Source organism: Salmo salar, chromosome 08 (assembly GCF_965601325.2).
Source record: "Salmo salar chromosome 08, fSalSal1, whole genome shotgun sequence".
NCBI classification, from domain to species: Eukaryota; Metazoa; Chordata; class Actinopteri; order Salmoniformes; family Salmonidae; genus Salmo; species Salmo salar.
The window spans coordinates 30,635,365-30,657,337 of NC_138298.1; the positions used below are offsets into that span (position 1 = coordinate 30,635,365).

Consider the following 21,973-nt stretch of genomic DNA (forward strand, 5'->3'; position numbering starts at 1 on the left):
CAGGCAGACAGAGAGACAGGCAGACAGACAGACTGCAGTTTCATTATAATATTAATTCATGTTACTGTATTTTTCCAGCTGTCTCATTATATTGTGTGTAAACCACTTCATGAATCCACAGTGAATACAACATGAGTAACAACAATCCTCCATGTAAAACACAATTGCAGATCCCAGTGTTAATTTAGAACAGTGTATAATGGGGAGTGAGTGTGTAATGTTATTCTAATCAAAGTCTATCCTCTGGGTGTTGCTGTTGAGATTAACAATATGGATTGCTGCTGTGAATAAATTGAGAATGCTGTTATATTATGCAAACGGTTGGTCATGGTGTGAACATACTGTGAATTACTGCTCTTCTTCTCACAACTCTCAATTCTCTTTATTCTCTCCATCTAACCTCTCTCCCTCTCTCTCTCTCTCTCTCTCTCTCTCTCTCCCTTTCTACCTCTCTCTCTCTACCTCTCTCTTTCTCTCTACCTCTCCCTTTCTACCTCTCTCTCTCCCTCTCTCCCTCTCTCTCTTTCTCCCTCTCTACCTCTCTCTCTCTTCCTCCCCCTCTCACTCTCTACCTCTCTCTCTCCTCTCTGTGTGGTCCACAAGGTGTTAATTGTGATTGTTTTAGTCCTTCATGGTTTCTATGTTGGTTTTCTAGATGATCAATTTAAATCTCTCTCTCTCCCTCCATCTCTCTCTTCCTCTCTCTCCATCTCTTTGTCCATCAGGTTGTGTTGGTGGTCAGTACCAGCGGAAGCTGTACAAGGATCTGTTGACTAACTATAACCGTCTGGAGAGACCAGTGTTCAACGACTCAGCTCCTATACTGGTGGAACTGGGCTTCACACTGTTACAGATCATAGACGTGGTGAGTCTCTCTCTCTGTATACTGGTAGAACTGGGCTTCACACTGTTACAGATCATAGACGTGGTGAGTCTCTCTCTCTGTATACTGGTGGAACTGGGCTTCACACTGTTACAGATCATAGACGTGGTGAGTCTCTCTCTCTGTATACTGGTGGAACTGGGCTTCACACTGTTACAGATCATAGACGTGGTGAGTCTCTCTCTCTGTATACTGGTGGAACTGGGCTTCACACTGTTACAGATCATAGACGTGGTGAGTCTCTCTCTCTGTATACTGGTAGAACTGGGCTTCACACTGTTACAGATCATAGACGTGGTGAGTCTCTCTCTGTATACTGGTGGAACTGGGCTTCACACTGTTACAGATCATAGACGTGGTGAGTCTCTCTCTGTATACTGGTGGAACTGGGCTTCACACTGTTACAGATCATAGACGTGGTGAGTCTCTCTCTGTATACTGGTGGAACTGGGCTTCACACTGTTACAGATCATAGACGTGTGGAAACGTGTCTCCGTGTGTGTGTGTGTGTGTGTGTGTGTGTGTGTGTGTGTGTGTGTGTGTGTGTGTGTGTGTGTGTGTGTGTGTGTGTGTGTGTCTGTCAGTCTGTTTTTTGGATGGGTCAGTGAGTTGAAGTAAATTTGGATGCAGACTCATGCTTCCCTAATGTTATTCTGCAGTATCTTCTGATGCAGACCCATGCTTATCCATAGCTGTATATTATACTCCATGATATTATTCATCTACTTAGAAACCCGCAGCCCTCACTGTATCCCCTCCTTCTCTCTCTCTCTTTCTCTGTCCGTCTCTCCCTCCCTCCCTCCCTCCCTCCCTCCCTCCCTCCCTCCCCGTGTATCCTTGTTTTCATTTTGCTGCTCCAGAGGGCTTGACTCGCTTTCCCAACACGAAAATTCAATCTTGGAGTGTGATGTGTTGCTCCTCTCTTCCTGTCCCCTCACATATTTTCTCTTGCTCTCTCAACCTCTCACCTTTTTCAGCTCGCTCTGCATTCTTCTCAATTCTCTTCACTTTCTCTCTCTCTCTCACTTTCTCCCTCTCTCTTCCTCTCTCTCTCTCAATTCAATTCCAATTCCAATTCAATTAGCTTTATTGGCATGACGTAATAATATACATATTGCCAAAGCTTACTTTGGATATTTACAATATGAAAATAATAAGAATCCAAATTGTCAACGGGACAACAGTAACAACAATAACCGAGGGTCAAAATAACCATACATTCAATAATAACAATAGCCATACAGTAGAGTACATGTGCAGGTTTATTGGTCTGTCAGACACTGTCCCTCAACTTATGGCAGGCAGCAATGTAGTGCGCTGACAACCCACAGCTCTCTGCGTCCTCCCCCAACAGGACGGGTAGCCTATCCTCATCAGAGAGGTCTTTGAAACCTCTAATAAGGGTTTCAAATTTGGGGAAATGACACTCTGTAATTGTTTTATATTTTTGACATTTTGTCAGGAAATGCAGCTCCGTCTCAGGTTCTGCTGTTGTGCAGTGGTTGCACAGCCTTTCCTCTACAGGGAGCCAGGTTTTCCTGTGTCTACCCTTCTCAATGGCAAGGCTGTGCTCACTGAGCATGTCTCTCTCTCTCTCTCTCTCTCACTTTCTCCCTCTCTCTTCCTCTCTCTCTCTCTCACACGTTCTCTCTCACACTCTCTTCCTCTCTCCCCTTTCCCCCTAACCTTCTCTCTCTCGTTCTCCCTCATCCTCTGTTTCTTTCTCTCTCTGTCTCTTTCACTTGCATCTCTTTCTCTCTCTCCCGCTTCCTTTCTGTCTTTCTCTCTCCTCCCTCTCTCTCACCCCCTCAGTGGTTCTCCATCTCTCTGTCTCTCCAGGTGGCTGTTACAACAACAGAAACGTTTCCTGGAGGATCATCAGTCAGAGCAGCTGTCTTTTTGTGTCTTACACACACGCACACACGCACACATGCACGCACGCACACACGCACACACAACCGCTGTATCGTAAGTTCCTCCATCTTTCCTGACTGTCTAACCAATGGATCAACCATATCTGTAACCTACAGTATTGCCCTACCATATCTGTAACCTACAGTATTGACCTACCATATCTGTAACCTACAGTATTGACCTACCATATCTGTAACCTACAGTATTGACCTACCATATCTGTAACCTACAGTATTGCCCTATCATATCTGTAACCTACAGTATTGACCTACCATATCTGTAACCTACAGTATTGCCCTACCATATCTGTAACCTACAGTATTGACCTACCATATCTGTAACCTACAGTATTGACCTACCATATCTGTAACCTACAGTATTGACCTACCATATCTGTAAACTACATTATTGACCTACCATATCTGTAACCTACAGTATTGACCTACCATATCTGTAAACTACATTATTGACCTACCATATCTGTAACCTACAGTATTGACCTACCATATCTGTAAACTACATTATTGACCTACCATATCTGTAAACTACATTATTGACCTACCATATCTGTAACCTACACTATTGACCTACCATATCTCTATTGACCTACCATATCTGTAACCTACACTATTGACCTACCATATCTGTAAGCTACATTATTGACCTACCATATCTGTAACCTACAGTATTGACCTACCATATCTGTAACCTACACTATTGACCTACCATATCTGTAACCTACACTATTGACCTACCATATCTCTATTGGCCTACCATATCTCTATTGGCCTACCATATCTGTAACCTACAATATTGCCCTACCATATCTGTAACCTACAGTATTGACCTACCATATCTGTAACCTACAGTATTGCCCTACCATATCTGTAACCTACAGTATTGACCTACCATATCTGTAACCTACAGTATTGACCTACCATATCTGTAACCTACAGTATTGACCTACCATATCTGTAACCTACAGTATTGACCTACCATATCTGTAACCTACAGTATTGACCTACCATATCTGTAACCTACAGTATTGACCTACCATATCTGTAAACTACATTATTGACCTACCATATCTGTAACCTACACTATTGACCTACCATATCTCTATTGGCCTACCATATCTCTATTGGTCTACCATATCTCTATTGACCTACCATATCTGTAACCTACACTATTGATCTACCATATCTGTAAGCTACATTATTGACCTACCATATCTCTAACCTACACTATTGACCTACCATATCTGTAACCTACACTATTGACCTACCATATCTCTATTGGCCCACCATATCTCTATTGGCCTACCATATCTCTATTGGCCTACCATATCTCTATTGACCTACCATATCTGTAACCTACACTATTGACCTACCATATCTCTATTGGCCTACCATATCTCTATTGACTTACCATATCTCTATTGACCTACCATATCTGTAACCTACAGTGTTGACCTACCATATCTGTAACCTACAGTATTGACCTACCATATCTCTATTGGCCTACCATATCTCTATTGACTTACCATATCTCTATTGACCTACCATATCTGTAACCTATTGACCAACCATATCTCTATTGGCCTACCATATCTCTATTGACCAACCATATCTCTATTGGCCTACCATATCTCTATTGACCTACCATATCTCTATTGGCCTACCATATCTCTATTGGCCTACCATATCTCTATTGACCTACCATATCTCTATTGACCTATCATATATCTATTGACCTATTATATATCTAACCTATTGACCTACCATATCTATATTTACCTACCATATCTCTATTAACTTATCATATCTCTAGTGATGCACCATATCTCTATTGACCTACCGTATATCTGTTAACCTACCATATATCTGTTGACCTACCATAATCTCTATTTACCTACCATATCTCTCTTAACCTATCATATCTCTATTGACCTACCATATATCAAACCTCTTGCCCTGACTCTTACCTTAGCAAAGCCACAAAACTAACACTGACAGCCAGTCACACATCTTAGGGCATGTTTCCTCTGCTGTCTCAGGATAAGTGCATGGTGTGAGCAACATTAAGGTTGCAGGGTACGTATGGCTCCTGTGTAGTATTAATTTCCCATGCTGCTCCACTGTGATCAGGACAGGACATGGCGTCTGGTGTTTTCAGAACATGTAACTGTATGCTCCTGGGTCCCTGTGGAGGTGGGAGATAAACCAACCCTGAACATTCTCAGAATATTACCACGACATTCTCAGAATATTACCACGACATTCCCAGAATATTACCACGACATTCCCAGAATATTACCACGACATTCCCAGAATATTACCACGACATTGCCAGAATATTACCATGACATTCTCAGAATATTACCATGACATTCCCAGAATATTACCACGACATTCCCAGAATATTACCACGACATTGCCAGAATATTACCATGACATTCTCAGAATATTACCATGACATTCCCAGAATATTATCACGACATTCCCAGAATATTTCAGAATATTCCCAGAATTCCCAGGGTGAAATGTTCATTTCAATGTTATCGACAGTGGATTGGAAAACAGTGGATGTTTTACAACCTCCAATGTGGTTATATTTCAACAGGAGATGAGTGAAACCTCAGACTCTGGTAATGATATTGAATATGTTATGTGAGCTCTCTCACTCTAAACTGCATAGATAAAACATGGTCGCTCGTCCTCGGCTCCGCTCGGCCCCAGCCTGGCCCCAGATGGCGAGGGCTCATAGGCTGTATGGCTGGGAAGCTGTGAAACTGTGAACGCGTGGCTTCCTCTCAATCAGTTCACAGGCTGCGCCTCCGAGCCAGCTGCTGCTCCACTCCACCTCTAAACTTATGTGTGTGTGCGTGTGCGCGCGTGTGCGTGTGTGTGTGTGTGCGTGAAAGAGAGAGAATGCAAATTAGTTTATTGAGCTTGCCTGGTGCAATGAAATAGTCCCAAAAGTGCAAACTCTGAAAGCTTGGTGGAGGCCTGAACTCCAGTTTGATTGGTCCTCACTGGTGTTGCTTCACTACTTTCTAATCATAGTAGTGTATTTCTACATTCCATTATAGATGACCAGTAGAGAAGTTATGAGTGGGGCTGATTTCGCCTTTTGTTTTTGTTGTTGAGGTGTGTGTGTGTGTGTGTGTGTGTGTGTGTGTGTGTGTGTGTGTGTGTGTGTGTGTGTGTGTGTGTGTGAATAATGTAGGACCATGGCTCCATCTGGAGGAAGTGGGACAGGTCACAACACTCACCGTCTGACACACACACACACACACACACACACACAGAGAGAGAGAGCAACCCATTGCCCTCTGTCCCAAAACTCACTTTTTGGCTCACACACACGCATACACACACTTATACACTTACACACACACACACACACACACACACACACACACACACACACACACACACACACACACACACATACACACACATTCTAGGAAAAAACAGTCCTTATAACCAATCTGTTCATTTAGGGAGAGAGAGGAAGGACAGGAAGACAGAGGGACAAAACTGTCCTTATAACCAATCTGTTCATTTAAGGAGAGAGAGGAAGTACAGGAAGACAGAGGGACAAAACTGTCCTTATAACCAATCTGTTCATTTAAGGAGAGAGAGGAAGGACAGGAAGACAGAGGGACAAAACTGTCCTTATAACCAATCTGTTCATTTAAGGAGAGAGAGGAAGGACAGGAAGACAGAGGGACAAAACAGTCCTTATAACCAATCTGTTCATTTAAGGAGAGAGAGGAAGGACAGGAAGACAGAGGGACAAAAGGAGGAAGAGATATTTAGAATCAGGGCTTGTCGGATGTATTGTTCTTTTAGTCATGTGATTGGATGTCTATTGTTCTTTTAGTCATGTGATTGGATGTCTATTGTTCTTTTAGTCATGTGATTGGATGTCTATTGTTCTTTTAGTCATGTGATTGGATGTCTATTGTTCTTTTAGTCGTGTGATTGGATGTCTATTGTTCTTTTAGTCATGTGATTGGATGTCTATTGTTCTTTTAGTCATGTGATTGGATGTCTATTGTTCTTTTAGTCATGTGATTGGATGTCTATTGTTCTTTTAGTCATGTGATTGGATGTCTATTGTTCTTTTAGTCATGTGATTGGATGTCTATTGTTCTTTTAGTCATGTGATTGGATGTCTATTGTTCTTTTAGTCATGTGATTGGATGTCTATTGTTCTTTTAGTCATGTGATTGGATGTCCTAGAGAGAGAGTTCTGGTCTTGTTGTTGTCCATGATGTTCTTTAATACATACCACATCAGGGCAGGAAGCTGTAGTTTATCCCCAGGGATTCCCAACAGGGATGGGACTGGTAATCCTGGATTTCCCTGATGACATTCGCTGTATGTGAGGTATTACAGCCTGATTCTGTGCTCTAATTTGCACCCTATTCCCGAAAGATCCCTATGGGCCCTGGTCAAAAGTAGTGCACTATATAGGGAATAGGGTGCCATTTGTAAAGTATTAAGTCAGTGTGTTTTCAGCATGCTGTTGAGGTGACAAGGATAGATTGCATTTTAGATTGCATTTTTTGCAGCTTCCATTTTCCTTGTAGGTGTATTATTGAATAAACCACAGGCAGGTTGTAGAGTAGTAGATTTTCCCTGGTATTCCCAACTGAGGTAATGGGAGGTGTAGTTCCTGTGTATTATTGAATAAACCACAGGCAGGTTATAGAGTAGTAGATTTTCCCTGGTATTCCCAACTGAGAAAATGGGAGGCGTAGTTCCTGGAGTTTCCCAGATTAAATATGCTATTTGTGAGGTATTAAATTGTAGTATTTTCATGTAGTCGTTGCTTGTGAGGTGAACGGTGATTGGATTTTATATTACAGAGGATTACGTTTTCACAGTTTTAATTTCCTACACTCATTAATTGGATAGTATGTGCTGTCAATCTTTACCCTGATCCAATCAGAGCACTCTGATGGGGAGGTTAGAGCGATCCCATTGGGTTTCTTCTCAACCAAAACAAAGCGGTAAGGTGCAACGTAGGGGGAAATACATTGATAATAAAACCAAGATAACTGTTGTAGCAGACAGCAGAGAAAGAACATTGTGTTTACGAGTCTGGTTGATGAGAATGGACTTACATGGTAAGCTGCTGCACAGCTGGGGGAGAGGAGAGATGAGTAGAGAGATAGAGAGAGGAGAGGGAGATTAAATAATACTAGAGGCTGGACAGGACAGAAGAGGAGAGAACAGGACATAAAGCTGAGACGGAGAGATGGAGAGGGAGATTAAATAATACTAGAGTCAGGACAGAAGAGGAGAGGACAGGACATTAAGCTGAGACGGAGAGATGGGGGAGATATCGCCTGGGGGAGGGAGGGACTGTGGACTGTCACGTCAGGACCACCCTGCTAGCTTCACTCTACTGTTAGTACTGTAGACCTGCATCTCAAAGACTCTTCGTCACAGACAGGGTGTCAGATGACGGCCTGCTTGTGACACAGCGGGGTGACTCCTAACTTCCAACTTACTAACTTCACTTAGTCTTACGTTGATGTCAATGGGAGTCTAAGTGAGTGGAAGTTAGTTTTTTTTTTGCCAGTATCAGTAGATACTGACTACGATGTGCATCTGTAGCACTTTAGATTGTGTATCTAGTGTATCTCTGAAGTATGGTCTCTCTCATGAAGAGATATTGAGGTGGGATGACCACTGCTGCTAGAGTTCTGCCATTAGCATACCTCCTAGATATTTACATCCAGTGTGTAATTAGTGCGCGCGAGTGTGCGTTCTCTGCTTACGAATGAGCTCCCTGTCTTTAGTGTAGCATTGTCATTAACAAGCACCACTATCTGTCATGAAGACAGATTCATATCCACTGACATACTGATCTTCTGCTAAAGGGAAAGAGTTTTAAATGTCCAGTTCAGTAGCTCAGAGACATTCTCAATACTGATGGGGATCATTCAGGAGGTGGTAAATAAACATTGTATACTTCTACAAATATAGTGTTTTTTTGCTACAATGTGCTGGAATGTTTGTTCATGTCTTCACTCGTTTCATGGTAGTGTTTTACTGTAATTTGGTGACTGCTACATGTGTCAAGTTAAATCATGTTCCCCTGTATTAGCTTGATGTACCGTGTAGCATTGAGTCTGTTTTAAATACTACCTTCTCAGCCCACTACGTTCACTCAGTATAGCATAGTATTGAGTCTGTTTTAAATACTACCTTCTCAGCCCACTACATTCACTCAGTATAGCATAGTATTGAGTCTGTTTTAAATACTACCTTCTCAGCCCACTACATTCACTCAGTATAGCATAGTATTAAGTCTGTTTTAAATACTATCCTCTTAGCCCACTAATGCTGAGATTCACCCTCAAGACGAAAGAGAACAACCAAACTTTTCTCCCCTGGCTGATGTTTGGTTTGTAGTCATCCTGTAGAACAGGGGATAGGGGATCAGCTGTCTCTCTCTCTCTCTCTCTCTCTCTCTCTCTCTCTCTCTCGTCTCTCTGTCTCTCTCTGTCTGTCTGTCTGTCTGTCTGTCTGTCTGTCTGTCTGTCTGTCTGTCTGTCTGTCTGTCTGTCTGTCTGTCTGTCTGTCTGTCTGTCTGTCTGTCTGTCTGTCTGTCTGTCTGTCTGTCTGTCTGTCTGTCTGTCTGTCTTATCCAACTTAAATGTCCATCCTTTGCTGTCCCCTCTCTTCTTCTCCTCCCTCCCTCCATCATCGTTCCTGGAAGCCGTTCCGGAACAAAAACAGACCAAATGTTACAACTGTGCCCTGCCAAGATGGCTGCCGTCCATCTTAAAACACATTTTAACTGCAAGCGTTTTGATACTCAGACCAGAGCCAAAATCCCCCTCAGCGGTTTAGTTTTCTTTAGTTTAGTCATCCGTTAGTCTCCAGAACTCTACAGTCTGTATTAGATACAGTAGTCTCCAGAAGTCTACAGTCTGTATTAGATACAGTAGTCTCCAGAAGTCTACAGTCTGTATTAGATACAGTAGTCTCCAGAACTCTACAGTCTGTATTAGATACAGTAGTCTCCAGAACTCTACAGTCTGTATTAGATACAGTAGTCTCCAGAACTCTACAGTCTGTATTAGATACAGTAGTCTCCAGAACTCAACAGTCTGTATTAGATACAGTAGTCTCCAGAACTCTACAGTCTGTATTAGATACAGTAGTCTCCAGAACTCTACAGTCTGTATTAGATACAGTAGTCTCCAGAACTCTACAGTCTGTATTAGATACAGTAGTCTCCAGAACTCTACAGTCTGTATTATATACAGTAGTCTCCAGAACTCTACAGTCTGTATTATATACAGTAGTCTCCAGAACTCTACAGTCTGTATTATATACAGTAGTCTCCAGAACTCTACAGTCTGTATTAGATACAGTAGTCTCCAGAACTCTACAGTCTGTATTAGATACAGTAGTCTCCAGAACTCACCCAGAGTGGAGTATTATCATAACAGAGATGTATTGAAACACCTCTACTGTCTTATTATAACAGAGATATTCTAACGAAGATATTCTAAACACCTGTACTCTGCTCTGAAGACATTTCCTCTTTCTTTTTCTCCTTTTCTTCTCCAGGATGAGAAGAACCAGGTTCTGATGACCAACGCCTGGCTGCAGCTGGTAAGACTGAACTTCTACCTTTTACCTTGTGTGTGTGAGACTAGTTCTGTGTGTCTGACCCTCATTTGCAATATAATAGCCATTTTGTTTGTTTCAGTTGCTTGCTGAAGCTGGTGTTTGTATCTTGCAGTGGGCGTTAAATGATCTCCCTTCCCAACAGATGTTCATACCCAAGTCCTTGCAATGAGAGAGGGATATGAAATGTTCAATTAAAATCTCACCATTTTTATTGGTTTCTAGGTTTCCCCCCACTGAGACTGGCTGATGCAAACACAGACCAGATAATGGACTAGAGTTCAGATCTCTGATTGACTTAGTGAGCCACTGCTGAATGACAAAATGTCCCAGCTGTTTGGCTTCAGGTTTGGGGCCAGAATTCAGCAAGAAGCATTTTGAATATTAAATCTCCATCCCAAATGGCACCCGATTCCCAATATAGGGTAGGGCTCTGGTGGAAAGTAAAGCACTATGTAGGGAACAGGGTGCCATTTTGGGACGTCTCCTACATCTTCTATTACTGTTGGAAACATAGGAGCCAACAGACAGTCCATCAGGTCCTACATCAGGGGGATGGATGGGTCAAAACATGGGAACATACATTATCTATCAGATGGTAGTGACACAATGGCTGGAGGTTGGATAGAATGTTTCATTTCTCCCGCCCTGCGTCTCCATGGCGATGTCCATTCAGGGTAGCCTGTAAATGAGGCCACAACTTACGGTTGGTGGGAGCTTAATTGGGGAGGGCGGGCTCTTGGTAACGGCTGGAGCTGAATAAGTGGAATGGTATCAAATACATCAAAGACATGGGTTCCAGGTGTTTAATACCATTCCATTAGCTCCTTTCCAGCCATTCTTATTAGTCGTCCTCCCCTCAGCAGCCTCCGCTGGCCACAATCCACTGTCCTGTGACTTTATCTGACCTGTCAGTTTCACTCAAGGTGAACAGGCTCTGACTGGCTGATAGCGGGGGGGTTTTCATCAATAAATTATGCAAGTGTTGGCCTTAATACAGGAGTCCCTTCTCTGCTAATGGGCCAGGGGAGACATTTTTTTTGCAGACGCATCAGGTCAAGAGTTACATTAACAGAAAAAAAGGGGTACTTTAGGAAGTCTTTACCTCCAGGAGTAGTTGATGTAGCCTGATGTTCTCTTGATATAAACTGTGTTTAGTGATGTCCTGATGTAGCCTGATGTTATCTTGATATAAACTGTGTTTAGTGATGTCCTGATGTAGCCTGATGTTATCTTGATATAAACTGTGTTTAGTAGATGTCCTGATGTAGCCTGATGTTATCTTGATATAAACTGTGTTTAGTGATGTCCTGATGTAGCCTGATGTTATCTTGATATAAACTGTGTTTAGAGATGTCCTGATGTAGCCTGATGTTATCTTGATATAAACTGTGTTTAGAGATGTCCTGATGTAGCCTGATGTTATCTTGATATAAACTGTGTTTAGAGATGTCCTGATGTAGCCTGATGTTATCTTGATATAAACTGTGTTTAGTGATGTAGCCTGATGTTATCTTGATATAAACTGTGTTTAGAGATGTCCTGATGTAGCCTGATGTTATCTTGATATAAACTGTGTTTAGTGATGTCCTGATGTTATCTTGATATAAACTGTGTTTAGAGATGTCCTGATGTAGCCTGATGTTATCTTGATATAAACTGTGTTTAGTGATGTAGCCTGATGTTATCTTGATATAAACTGTGTTTAGTGATGTCCTGATGTTATCTTGATATAAACTGTGTTTAGAGATGTCCTGATGTTATCTTGATATAAACTGTGTTTAGAGATGTCCTGATGTAGCCTGATGTTATCTTGATATAAACTGTGTTTAGTGATGTCCTGATGTAGCCTGATGTTATCTTGATATAAACTGTGTTTAGAGATGTCCTGATGTAGCCTGATGTTATCTTGATATAAACTGTGTTTAAGATGTCCTGATGTAGCCTGATGTTATCTTGATATAAACTGTGTTTAGAGATGTCCTGATGTAGCCTGATGTTATCTTGATATAAACTGTGTTTAGTGATGTCCTGATGTAGCCTGATGTTATCTTGATATAAACTGTGTTTAGAGATGTCCTGATGTAGCCTGATGTTATCTTGATATAAACTGTGTTTAGAGATGTCCTGATGTAGCCTGATGTTATCTTGATATAAACTGTGTTTAGAGATGTCCTGATGTAGCCTGATGTTATCTTGATATAAACTGTGTTTAGCAGATGTCCTGATGTAGCCTGATGTTATCTTGATATAAACTGTGTTTAGAGATGTCCTGATGTAGCCTGATGTTATCTTGATATAAACTGTGTTTAGTGATGTCCTGATGTAGCCTAGTGTTTCTCTTTGATCTATTTTACCAGCACTACAAAGCTTGAACATGAAAGACAGAGAGAGTAAAGAACAGGACTATAAAAGCCATGTTTGTTCAGGGAAGACGACTAGTGGAGAGATTAGCTCCATAAATAACACTGTTTGTCAGGGAAGTCTAGCGGAGGTGACATGATGTTGGCATGCCATGAAGTGTACACATACTCATATAAACACACACACACACACACACACACACACACACACACACACACACACACACACACACACACACACACACACACACACACACACACACACACACACACACACACACACACACACACACACACACACACACACACACACACACAAACACACACACACAAAATAAATGTGCGCGCACGCAGGCAAGCACACACCGATGTTAACGTGTGTGTGTGTGTGTGTCCAATGTACTGGCAGTGAGTATCAGTAGCCACATCAGTAGATGGACTCCCTCTGTGCGTTAGGGAACACACCTATGGCTAAAACATCTGAGGACACACAGACACTCTCACAGCGCATTACACATCATTCAGTTCAGTCATGTACGTAAAGGATTTGAAATGCACACAGTCTCTTTTTCAAGTACTTTTATGTGCTTCTATACGGTGGAGTTGGCGTGACTCTCATGGCCTAACGGATAGATTAGAAGGTTGAGTCACAGCCCAAAACATGACCCAACCTCCTGCCACTGCTGGCCAAGGGCACAGACATAGGGACCACTTATTGGGAGCAAGGATGGCTGTTCTATTTGATTGTCTGTGTTTGATTGAAAGTGTTTTGAAGCTGTTTGCAGAACTGTCACGTGGCCTAATGTGTTTTACATACAGTACAGAAGGCCTGTGAATGGATCAGTATATTTTTGAATTGTCAATGTAAAAACTCTTCTCTTTTCTTCTCTTCTCTCCTCTCCTAGCACTGGACAGATACTTACCTCTCCTGGAACCCAGAGAACTACCCAGGTGTTCAGAACCTTCGTTTCCCCTCCAATCAGATCTGGGTTCCTGATATCCTCCTCTACAACAGGTAGGCCCTCACTGCCACGGTCTCAACCAATAAGCATAGAGCTATGATGTATGAATGGCTAATGTTACTGTTACCCTTAGCGGCGTGGGAAGTAAGCAGATGTTTCTGGATTTCAGGGATACAGTATTTTCCACCGTAACTTCCATTTCCCCTGAAAAACGGAAGTGGGGACTCCTGCTACGTTACGTTAGCAGTAGCAGGCTAGTGGTGTTTAATGTTCTCCTAGAGGAGTTGAATTGATACACTTTAGTCCAATAAGTAACCCATTTGTAGACAGACATCTCCCCTGTGGTTTGATTTCACCCTTGGTCAGAGCGTGGACTAATGAAATGAATACGAATTGATTGCCTGCAGGACATAAATAAACCACAATACCCATGAGGTTTTGCATCTGTGGCCCATTGCCATGATGGGTAATATGTAGGAAGGAGCTGGATGACGAAATCAGTGTTTGTGTACATTGATAGAATTACCAAGGGATTCCACTTCCACTGAAAGTTTACATAATATTGTTTTCAAAACAGAAAAGGAGACAAAAAATGTAACAGCTGAAACAGTGCATCTACTCATAAATTGATGTTTGTATCCTTCGATTGATTTTACTTGTCTTTTTCACTTTTTTCTGACATACTCACCAAACTATAGTCTCTGCAAACATCTAACCTGGCTTGTAGCCTCTCTCTCTCCTCTCCCCGTATGCCCCTGTGTTGTCAGTAGCAGGATCCAGTCCATGGAGATAAATGGAGAGGTAATATGGTTCTGTACAGCTCACTGATTCAGGGAGCGCTCTAGCAGAACCACTCCCACATTGCCTTAGAGATGGTGACGTCAGCCATTTTGTTTTTTCAATGAACCATGAATCGTAACTCTGCCCCCGCCTGCTCTCAATGGTGCCGGACCTCGTTAATAACTGATACAGTTCGTAGATAGACATGGATGTTGATGGTATGGTAGATTTCATACAATACTGATATAGCATAAGGGATAGACCCCCCCCAAAAAAATATTTTGGTGATATGGTACATTTCAAACAACGCCGTTTTAATGCTGAAACATGGGCTAGTCTACTGAGGTTGCTGGCTGTCTGACGCCGGAACGGGAATCATACTGACGTCTGGGAACATGTCACCTGGCGGTTACCGACTGTGACAGGGTAGAAGAAGACAACAATACCCACAGTCTGTTTGAGACGTGTCTAGGGGACAGGATATGCGTGTGTCAAGGGGACAGGATGTGTTGAGCTGTCAGACTGGGTTGGGTTGAAGGAACCAGCCAGGGAACCTGGGACCTCTGAGGTAGCTGACAGTGTCAAGTTTCAAGGTTTAATGTCACATGCACAAGTACAGTGAAATGCCTTTCTTGCAGCTCTAACCCCAACAATGTAGTAATCAATAACAATATAGTAATGAATAACAATATAGTAATCAATAACAATATAGTAATCAATAACAATGTAGTAATCAATAACAATATAGTAATCAATAACAATGTAGTAATCAATAACAATGTAGTAATCAATAACAATGTAGTAATGAATAACAATGTAGTAATCAATAACAATGTAGTAATGAATAACAATGTAGTAATCAATAACAATGTAGTAATCAATAACAATATAGTAATCAATAACAATGTAGTAATCAATAACAATATAGTAATCAATAACAATGTAGTAATCAATAACAATGTAGTAATCAATAACAATGTAGTAATCAATATAAATGTAGTAATCAATAACAATGTAGTAATCAATAACAATGTAGTAATCAATAACAATGTAGTAGTAAATAACAATGTAGTAGTAAATAACAATGTAGTAATGAATAACAATGTAGTAATCAATAACAATGTAGTAATGAATAACAATGTAGTAGTAAATAACAATGTAGTAGTAAATAACAATGTAGTAATGAATAACAATGTAGTAGTAAATAACAATGTAGTAGTAAATAACAATGTAGTAATCAATAACAATGTAGTAATCAATATAAATGTAGTAATCAATAACAATGTAGTAATGAATAACAATGTAGTAATGAATAACAATGTAGTAGTAAATAACAATGTAGTAGTAAATAACAATGTAGTAATCAATAACAATGTAGTACTAAAAATAACAATGTAGAACAAAAACACACAAGAAGAACATAATATAGTAAGTAAGCACACTATATACAGGGTCAGTTCCAGTACCATATTTACAATGTGCAGGGACACTGGAGTGATGGAGGTAGATATGTATAGGGGTAAGGAGACAGGGATACTGGAGTGATGGAGGTAGATATGTATAGAGGTAAGGTGACAGGGACACTGGAGTGATGGAGGTAGATATGTATAGGGGTAAGGGGACAGGGATATTGGAGTGATGGAGGTAGATATGTATAGGGGTAAGGGGATACTGGAGTGATAGAGGTAGATATGTATAGGGGTAAGGGGATACTGGAGTGATGGAGGTAGATATGTATAGGGGTAAGGAGACAGGGATACTGGAGTGATGGAGGTAGATGTGTATAGGGGTAAGGTGACAGGGATCCTGGAGTGATGGAGGTAGATGTGTATAGGGGTAAGGTGACAGGGATATTGGAGTGATGGAGGTAGATATGTATAGGGGTAAGGGGATACTGGAGTGATGGAGGTAGATATGTATAGGGGTAAGGTGACAGGGATCCTGGAGTGATGGAGGTAGATGTGTATAGGGGTAAGGTGACAGGGATCCTGGAGTGATGGAGGTAGATATGTATAGGGGTAAGGTGACAGGGATACTGGAGTGATGGAGGTAGATATGTATAGGGGTAAGGGGATACTGGAGTGATGGAGGTAGATATGTATAGAGGTAAGGAGACAGGGATACTGGAGTGATGGAGGTAGATATGTATAGGGGTAAGGTGACAGAGATACTGGAGTGATGGAGGTACATATGTATAGGGGTAAGGGGATACTGGAGTGATGGAGGTAGATATGTATAGGGGTAAGGTGACAGGGATACTGGAGTGATGGAGGTAGATATGTATAGAGGTAAGGTGACAGGGACACTGGAGTGATGGAGGTAGATATGTATAGGGGTAAGGTGACAGGGATACTGGAGTGATGGAGGTAGATATGTATAGGGGTAAGGAGATACTGGAGTGATGGAGGTAGATATGTATAGGGGTAAGGGGATACTGGAGTGATGGAGGTAGATCTGTATAGGGGTAAGGGGACAGGGATATTGGAGTGATGGAGGTAGATATGTATAGGGGTAAGGGGATACTGGAGTGATAGAGGTAGATATGTATAGGGGTAAGGTGACAGGGACACTGGAGTGATGGAGGTAGATATGTATAGGGGTAAGAGGACAGGGATATTGGAGTGATGGAGGTAGATATGTATAGGGGTAAGGTGACAGGGACACTGGGGTGATGGAGGTAGATATGTATAGGGGTAAGGTGACAGGGATACTGGAGTGATGGAGGTAGATGTGTATAGGGGTAAGGGGACAGGGATATTGGAGTGATGGAGGTAGATATGTATAGGGGTAAGGTGACAGGGATCCTGGAGTGATGGAGGTAGATGTGTATAGGGGTAAGGTGACAGGGATATTGGAGTGATGGAGGTAGATATGTATAGGGGTAAGGGGATACTGGAGTGATGGAGGTAGATATGTATAGAGGTAAGGTGACAGGGATACTGGAGTGATGGAGGTAGATATGTATAGGGGTAAGGAGACAGGGATACTGGAGTGATGGAGGTAGATATGTATAGGGGTAAGGTGACAGGGATACTGGAGTGATGGAGGTAGATATGTATAGGGGTAAGGGGATACTGGAGTGATGGAGGTAGATATGTATAGGGGTAAGGAGACTGGGATACTGGAGTGATGGAGGTAGATATGTATAGGGGTAAGGAGACAGGGATACTGGAGTGATGGAGGTAGATATGTATAGGGGTAAGGAGACAGGGATACTGGAGTGATGGAGGTAGATATGTATAGGGGTAAGATGACAGGGATACTGGAGTGATGGAGGTAGATATGTATAGGGGTAAGGAGACAGGGATACTGGAGTGATGGAGGTAGATATGTATAGGGGTAAGGTGACAGGGATACTGGAGTGATGGAGGTAGATATGTATAGGGGTAAGGGGATACTGGAGTGATGGAGGTAGATATGTATAGGGGTAAGGTGACAGGGATACTGGAGTGATGGAGGTAGATATGTATAGGGGTAAGGTGACAGGGATACTGGAGTGATGGAGGTAGATATGTATAGGGGTAAGGTGACAGGGATACTGGAGTGATGGAGGTAGATATGTATAGGGGTAAGGTGACAGGGATACTGGAGTGATGGAGGTAGATATGTATAGGAGTAAGGTGACAGGGATAGTGGAGTGATGGAGGTAGATATGTATAGGGGTAAGGTGACAGGGATACTGGAGTGATGGAGGTACATATGTATAGGGGTAAGGTGACAGGGATACTGGAGTGATGGAGGTAGATATGTATAGGGGTAAGGTGACAGGGATAGTGGAGTGATGGAGGTACATATGTATAGGGGTAAGGTGACAGGGATACTGGAGTGATGGAGGTAGATATGTATAGGGGTAAGAGAACAGGGATACTGGAGTGATGGAGGTAGATATGTATAGGGGTAAGGTGACAGGGATACTGGAGTGATGGAGGTAGATATGTATAGGGGTAAGGTGACAGGGATAGTGGAGTGATGGAGGTACATATGTATAGGGGTAAGGTGTCAGGGATACTGGAGTGATGGAGGTAGATATAGGGGTAAGGTGACTAGGCAACAGGATATTAGATAAATACATTAGCAGCAGCTTGTATGTGAGTGGTTGTGTAGTCAGTATAAATGTATGTGAGCAAATTATTGTGTGTGTGTGTGTAGGGCCCTGTGAGTGTGCATAGAGACTGGATGGCAGGGGGTCTTGGATGGCAGGGGGTCCTGGATGGCAGGGAGCTCCGCCCCAGTGATGTACTGGGCTGTCCGCACCCCCCTCTGTAGCGCCATGCGATTGAAGGTGGTGCTATTACCATACCAAGCAGTGATGAAGCCAGTCAATATGCTCTCAGTGGAACAGCTGTAGAACTTTTTGAGGATCTGAGAGCCCATGTCAAACCTTTTCAATCTCCTGAGGGGGAAGAGGTGCTGTCACACTATTTTAAGTCCTTAGGGATTTGGACACCGAGGAACTTGAAGCTCTCGACCCAGATTCAGCAGGACAGCCTGTGAAAACTGTCCACTTGTGTTTGCATCCCTGAGAGCTAAACCTCATTGCCTCAGGACCTCTGGAACAGGCTTCCAGATTAAGGCTAAACTTGCTTTGAGAAAACAGATTTCTGTTGCCTTATTTATCCAGGGAAATGGACAGAATATGGAGGGGAGAAGATGGTGCTCCAACCATTATGGGACGAGCTGCAGATGAAAACTCCAATTACGTTTAAGAGAAGAGAAGGCGTGACTCACAATTAAAATTCAGGAACATATTTTCAGATGGGCTACACTTGCTTTGAAATGAGATATGTCACATTTTTATGTAGCCAGGAAGTTATTAAGAGGGTTGTTGTCACAGCTTTAGAAATGTTCCAACCGTGCCGTATTCCCGTATTGTAGTATTACTCCAGAATAGTTTGTACAGTATGTGACGGACAAAAAGTAACTCATTCCAATGGATCAGGGTTATGACTCTGAAGGAGAAGAAACAACACAGAATGTCTGGCCTTTCTATTTGAACCAATAAAAGCCCAGTACACAACGGGGAGAACCATGTACTAAAAACACCCACTACAGAACCATTTGTCTCCATGCCTCACTCCGACCCAGGAGCACATTTTAACAGCGTCATTACAGTTGACGTTAAAAGCCGTTCCGAACTCGGAGTGTAATTTCTGCTGGTAATTTTAATTGTCAGTGGATGAAAGAGGCATTATAACAAGAGAGAAGATGATGATGTCAATGCATTGATAACCCACTCACTCACTCACTCACTCACTCACTCACTCACTCACTCACTCACTCACTCACTCACTCACTCACTCACTCACTCACTCACTCACTCACTCACTCACTCACTCACTCACTCACTCACTGACTCACTGACTCACTCCCTACTTGTAATGGAGTACGGACAACAAGATAACATGGTGTTGAAGTTGATTGGTGTCATATGTTGTATGTGCTACGTTGTTTAAGGTGATGGAGGTGTTCTTTATGAGGTGGCGTGTGGGGGTGTGTGTGTGTGAGCATGTGTTTGTGTGGTGTGTGTGTGTGAGCGTATGTGTGTTTGTGTGAGCGCGTGTCTGTGTGTTTGAGTGGTGTGTGTGTGTGTGTGTGTGTGTGTGTGTGTGTGTGTGTGTGTGTGTGTGTGTGTGTGTGTGTGTGTGTGTGTGTGTGTGTGTGTGTGTGTGTGTGTGTGTGTGTGTGTGTGTGTGTGTGTGTCTAATAGGATGATACGGAACGTTAAGCAGGTGATGGTCAGGATCAGCGATCACTAACATTATAGTCCTGGACAAAGAATAGATGGCGGGAGCTGAAGATTTACAGATGGGAAAGAAGGAAAAAGAATGAAGAGAGAAAGAAGGAAGGAACACAAACAGGAAGAGGAACAGGAAGTTAGATATGTAGGAAAGGTCAGTTCCTGCAGATGATCTATATCTTTCCCTGTAATCGTTCTACCTGATCCTTTCCTCACATACAAGAGAGTGAGAAGGTGAGACGTATGACATAAATAAAACATCCCTGAGGGAAGTAGCTAAGATATTTCCATTTCTGCTCTCAACTTGCAATGGTGACTTCCCTGAGTAATGTAGAGCTGTAAGCCTGCTGTCTTCATATACAATACCATGGTGACTTCAGTGTACCCGTCATATGAACCTATCGGACTCTCTGTCGTGACACAAGACATCAATCTGAGAATATATCCCTTTCCCTCCTGAGAGTTCTCTGAGACCTAGATTCTGAAAACCAGTCATTGTGTTTCTATCTGTTGTGTTTTCACAGGATGAAACAGCACACACACACACACACACACACACACACACACACACACACACACACACACACACACACACACACACACACACACACACACACACACACACACACACACATTGTCTACACAGTGTTTTGAGAGGACATTTCTATAAGCAGTGTAGAGAGTAGAATAGGAGCTTCTACCTGAAGGAGAAAGCTGTGATATTGAAGGAATAAAGTGTTTGTATTCTGTACATGTATTCCCTTTTGTCTGTCTGAAACCCAATACAATGCTTTCCTTATGACGTGTGACACACAAATACTCATGTATAAAAAGGATAAACATTATGTTTAATTTGAGCTTACTTCCTTTTTGAGGTGTGTTACACCATTACCCCCCAGGCACCTTGTTGACCTTTGTGAAACAACTTCTGTCATATTAATGTGAATCATATGTCTTGTTTAATATGATTATTGATTCATAGTCATACACCTACATGTTCTAGTTGGATTATGTAGTTTAAAAAAACATGAATCAATTCATTAAATTACTAAATGTTGATTAAAACAGAGAAACACTGTACAAGGTACAAGCCTACAACAGTGTGGATGGATGGTTTGAAGAACAAGAAAACCATAAATAAATAAAAATGATTTATAACTTCCTAACCAGCATTAGTCATTTGTATTCAGCAGGCCTCTACACCGCTGCTACTTTAGAAACCTTTGTTCTTGGACAATGGACCGGGTGATTATCAGAGTGTTCTAAACGACCCTCTATTTCCTGTTCAGTGTACTACTTTTCACCAGGGCCCATGGGTCAAAAGTAGTGCACTCTTTAGGGAATATGGTGCCATATGGGAGATTGGCGATGTTTGGACGAATCCTAACAACCATGCCTGCAGCTTCCTCTGAACAAATGGAACAATTATCATATCCGATTATGACAGGGACATGCAGCGAAAAATCAACATTAAATTATGTAAATCCTGATGTGTTCTTTTGGGTTTGGTTACAGTCATTTTTTTGCCTGCATTTAGCGCAAGGGCTTGTTACGCGTCAGCCAATAATGTAGGTTGTTTCCAATCCACTTCCTGTTCTTGTGGCATCAGTCACGTAACCACTCATCATTTCTAAACAGACTAATGGACATCTGCATGAATCAGGAGAATTGTC

The 21,973-nt window shown here is 42.1% G+C and overlaps 1 protein-coding gene across 1 annotated transcript in view; it reads left to right on the forward strand.

Annotated features, from left to right (window-relative positions):
- Positions 1 to 640: 640 nt before the first annotated feature.
- Positions 641 to 21,973, forward strand: part of LOC123735924 (neuronal acetylcholine receptor subunit alpha-7) — a 36,394-nt gene continuing 15,061 nt past the window's right edge. Inside the window, exons 1-3 of the mRNA XM_082978582.1 lie at positions 641 to 865; positions 10,399 to 10,443; positions 13,727 to 13,836. Of these exons, the coding sequence (XP_082834708.1) occupies positions 656 to 865; positions 10,399 to 10,443; positions 13,727 to 13,836 (365 nt within the window). The 5' untranslated portion in view covers positions 641 to 655. The remainder of the gene's footprint in view (positions 866 to 10,398; positions 10,444 to 13,726; positions 13,837 to 21,973) is intronic.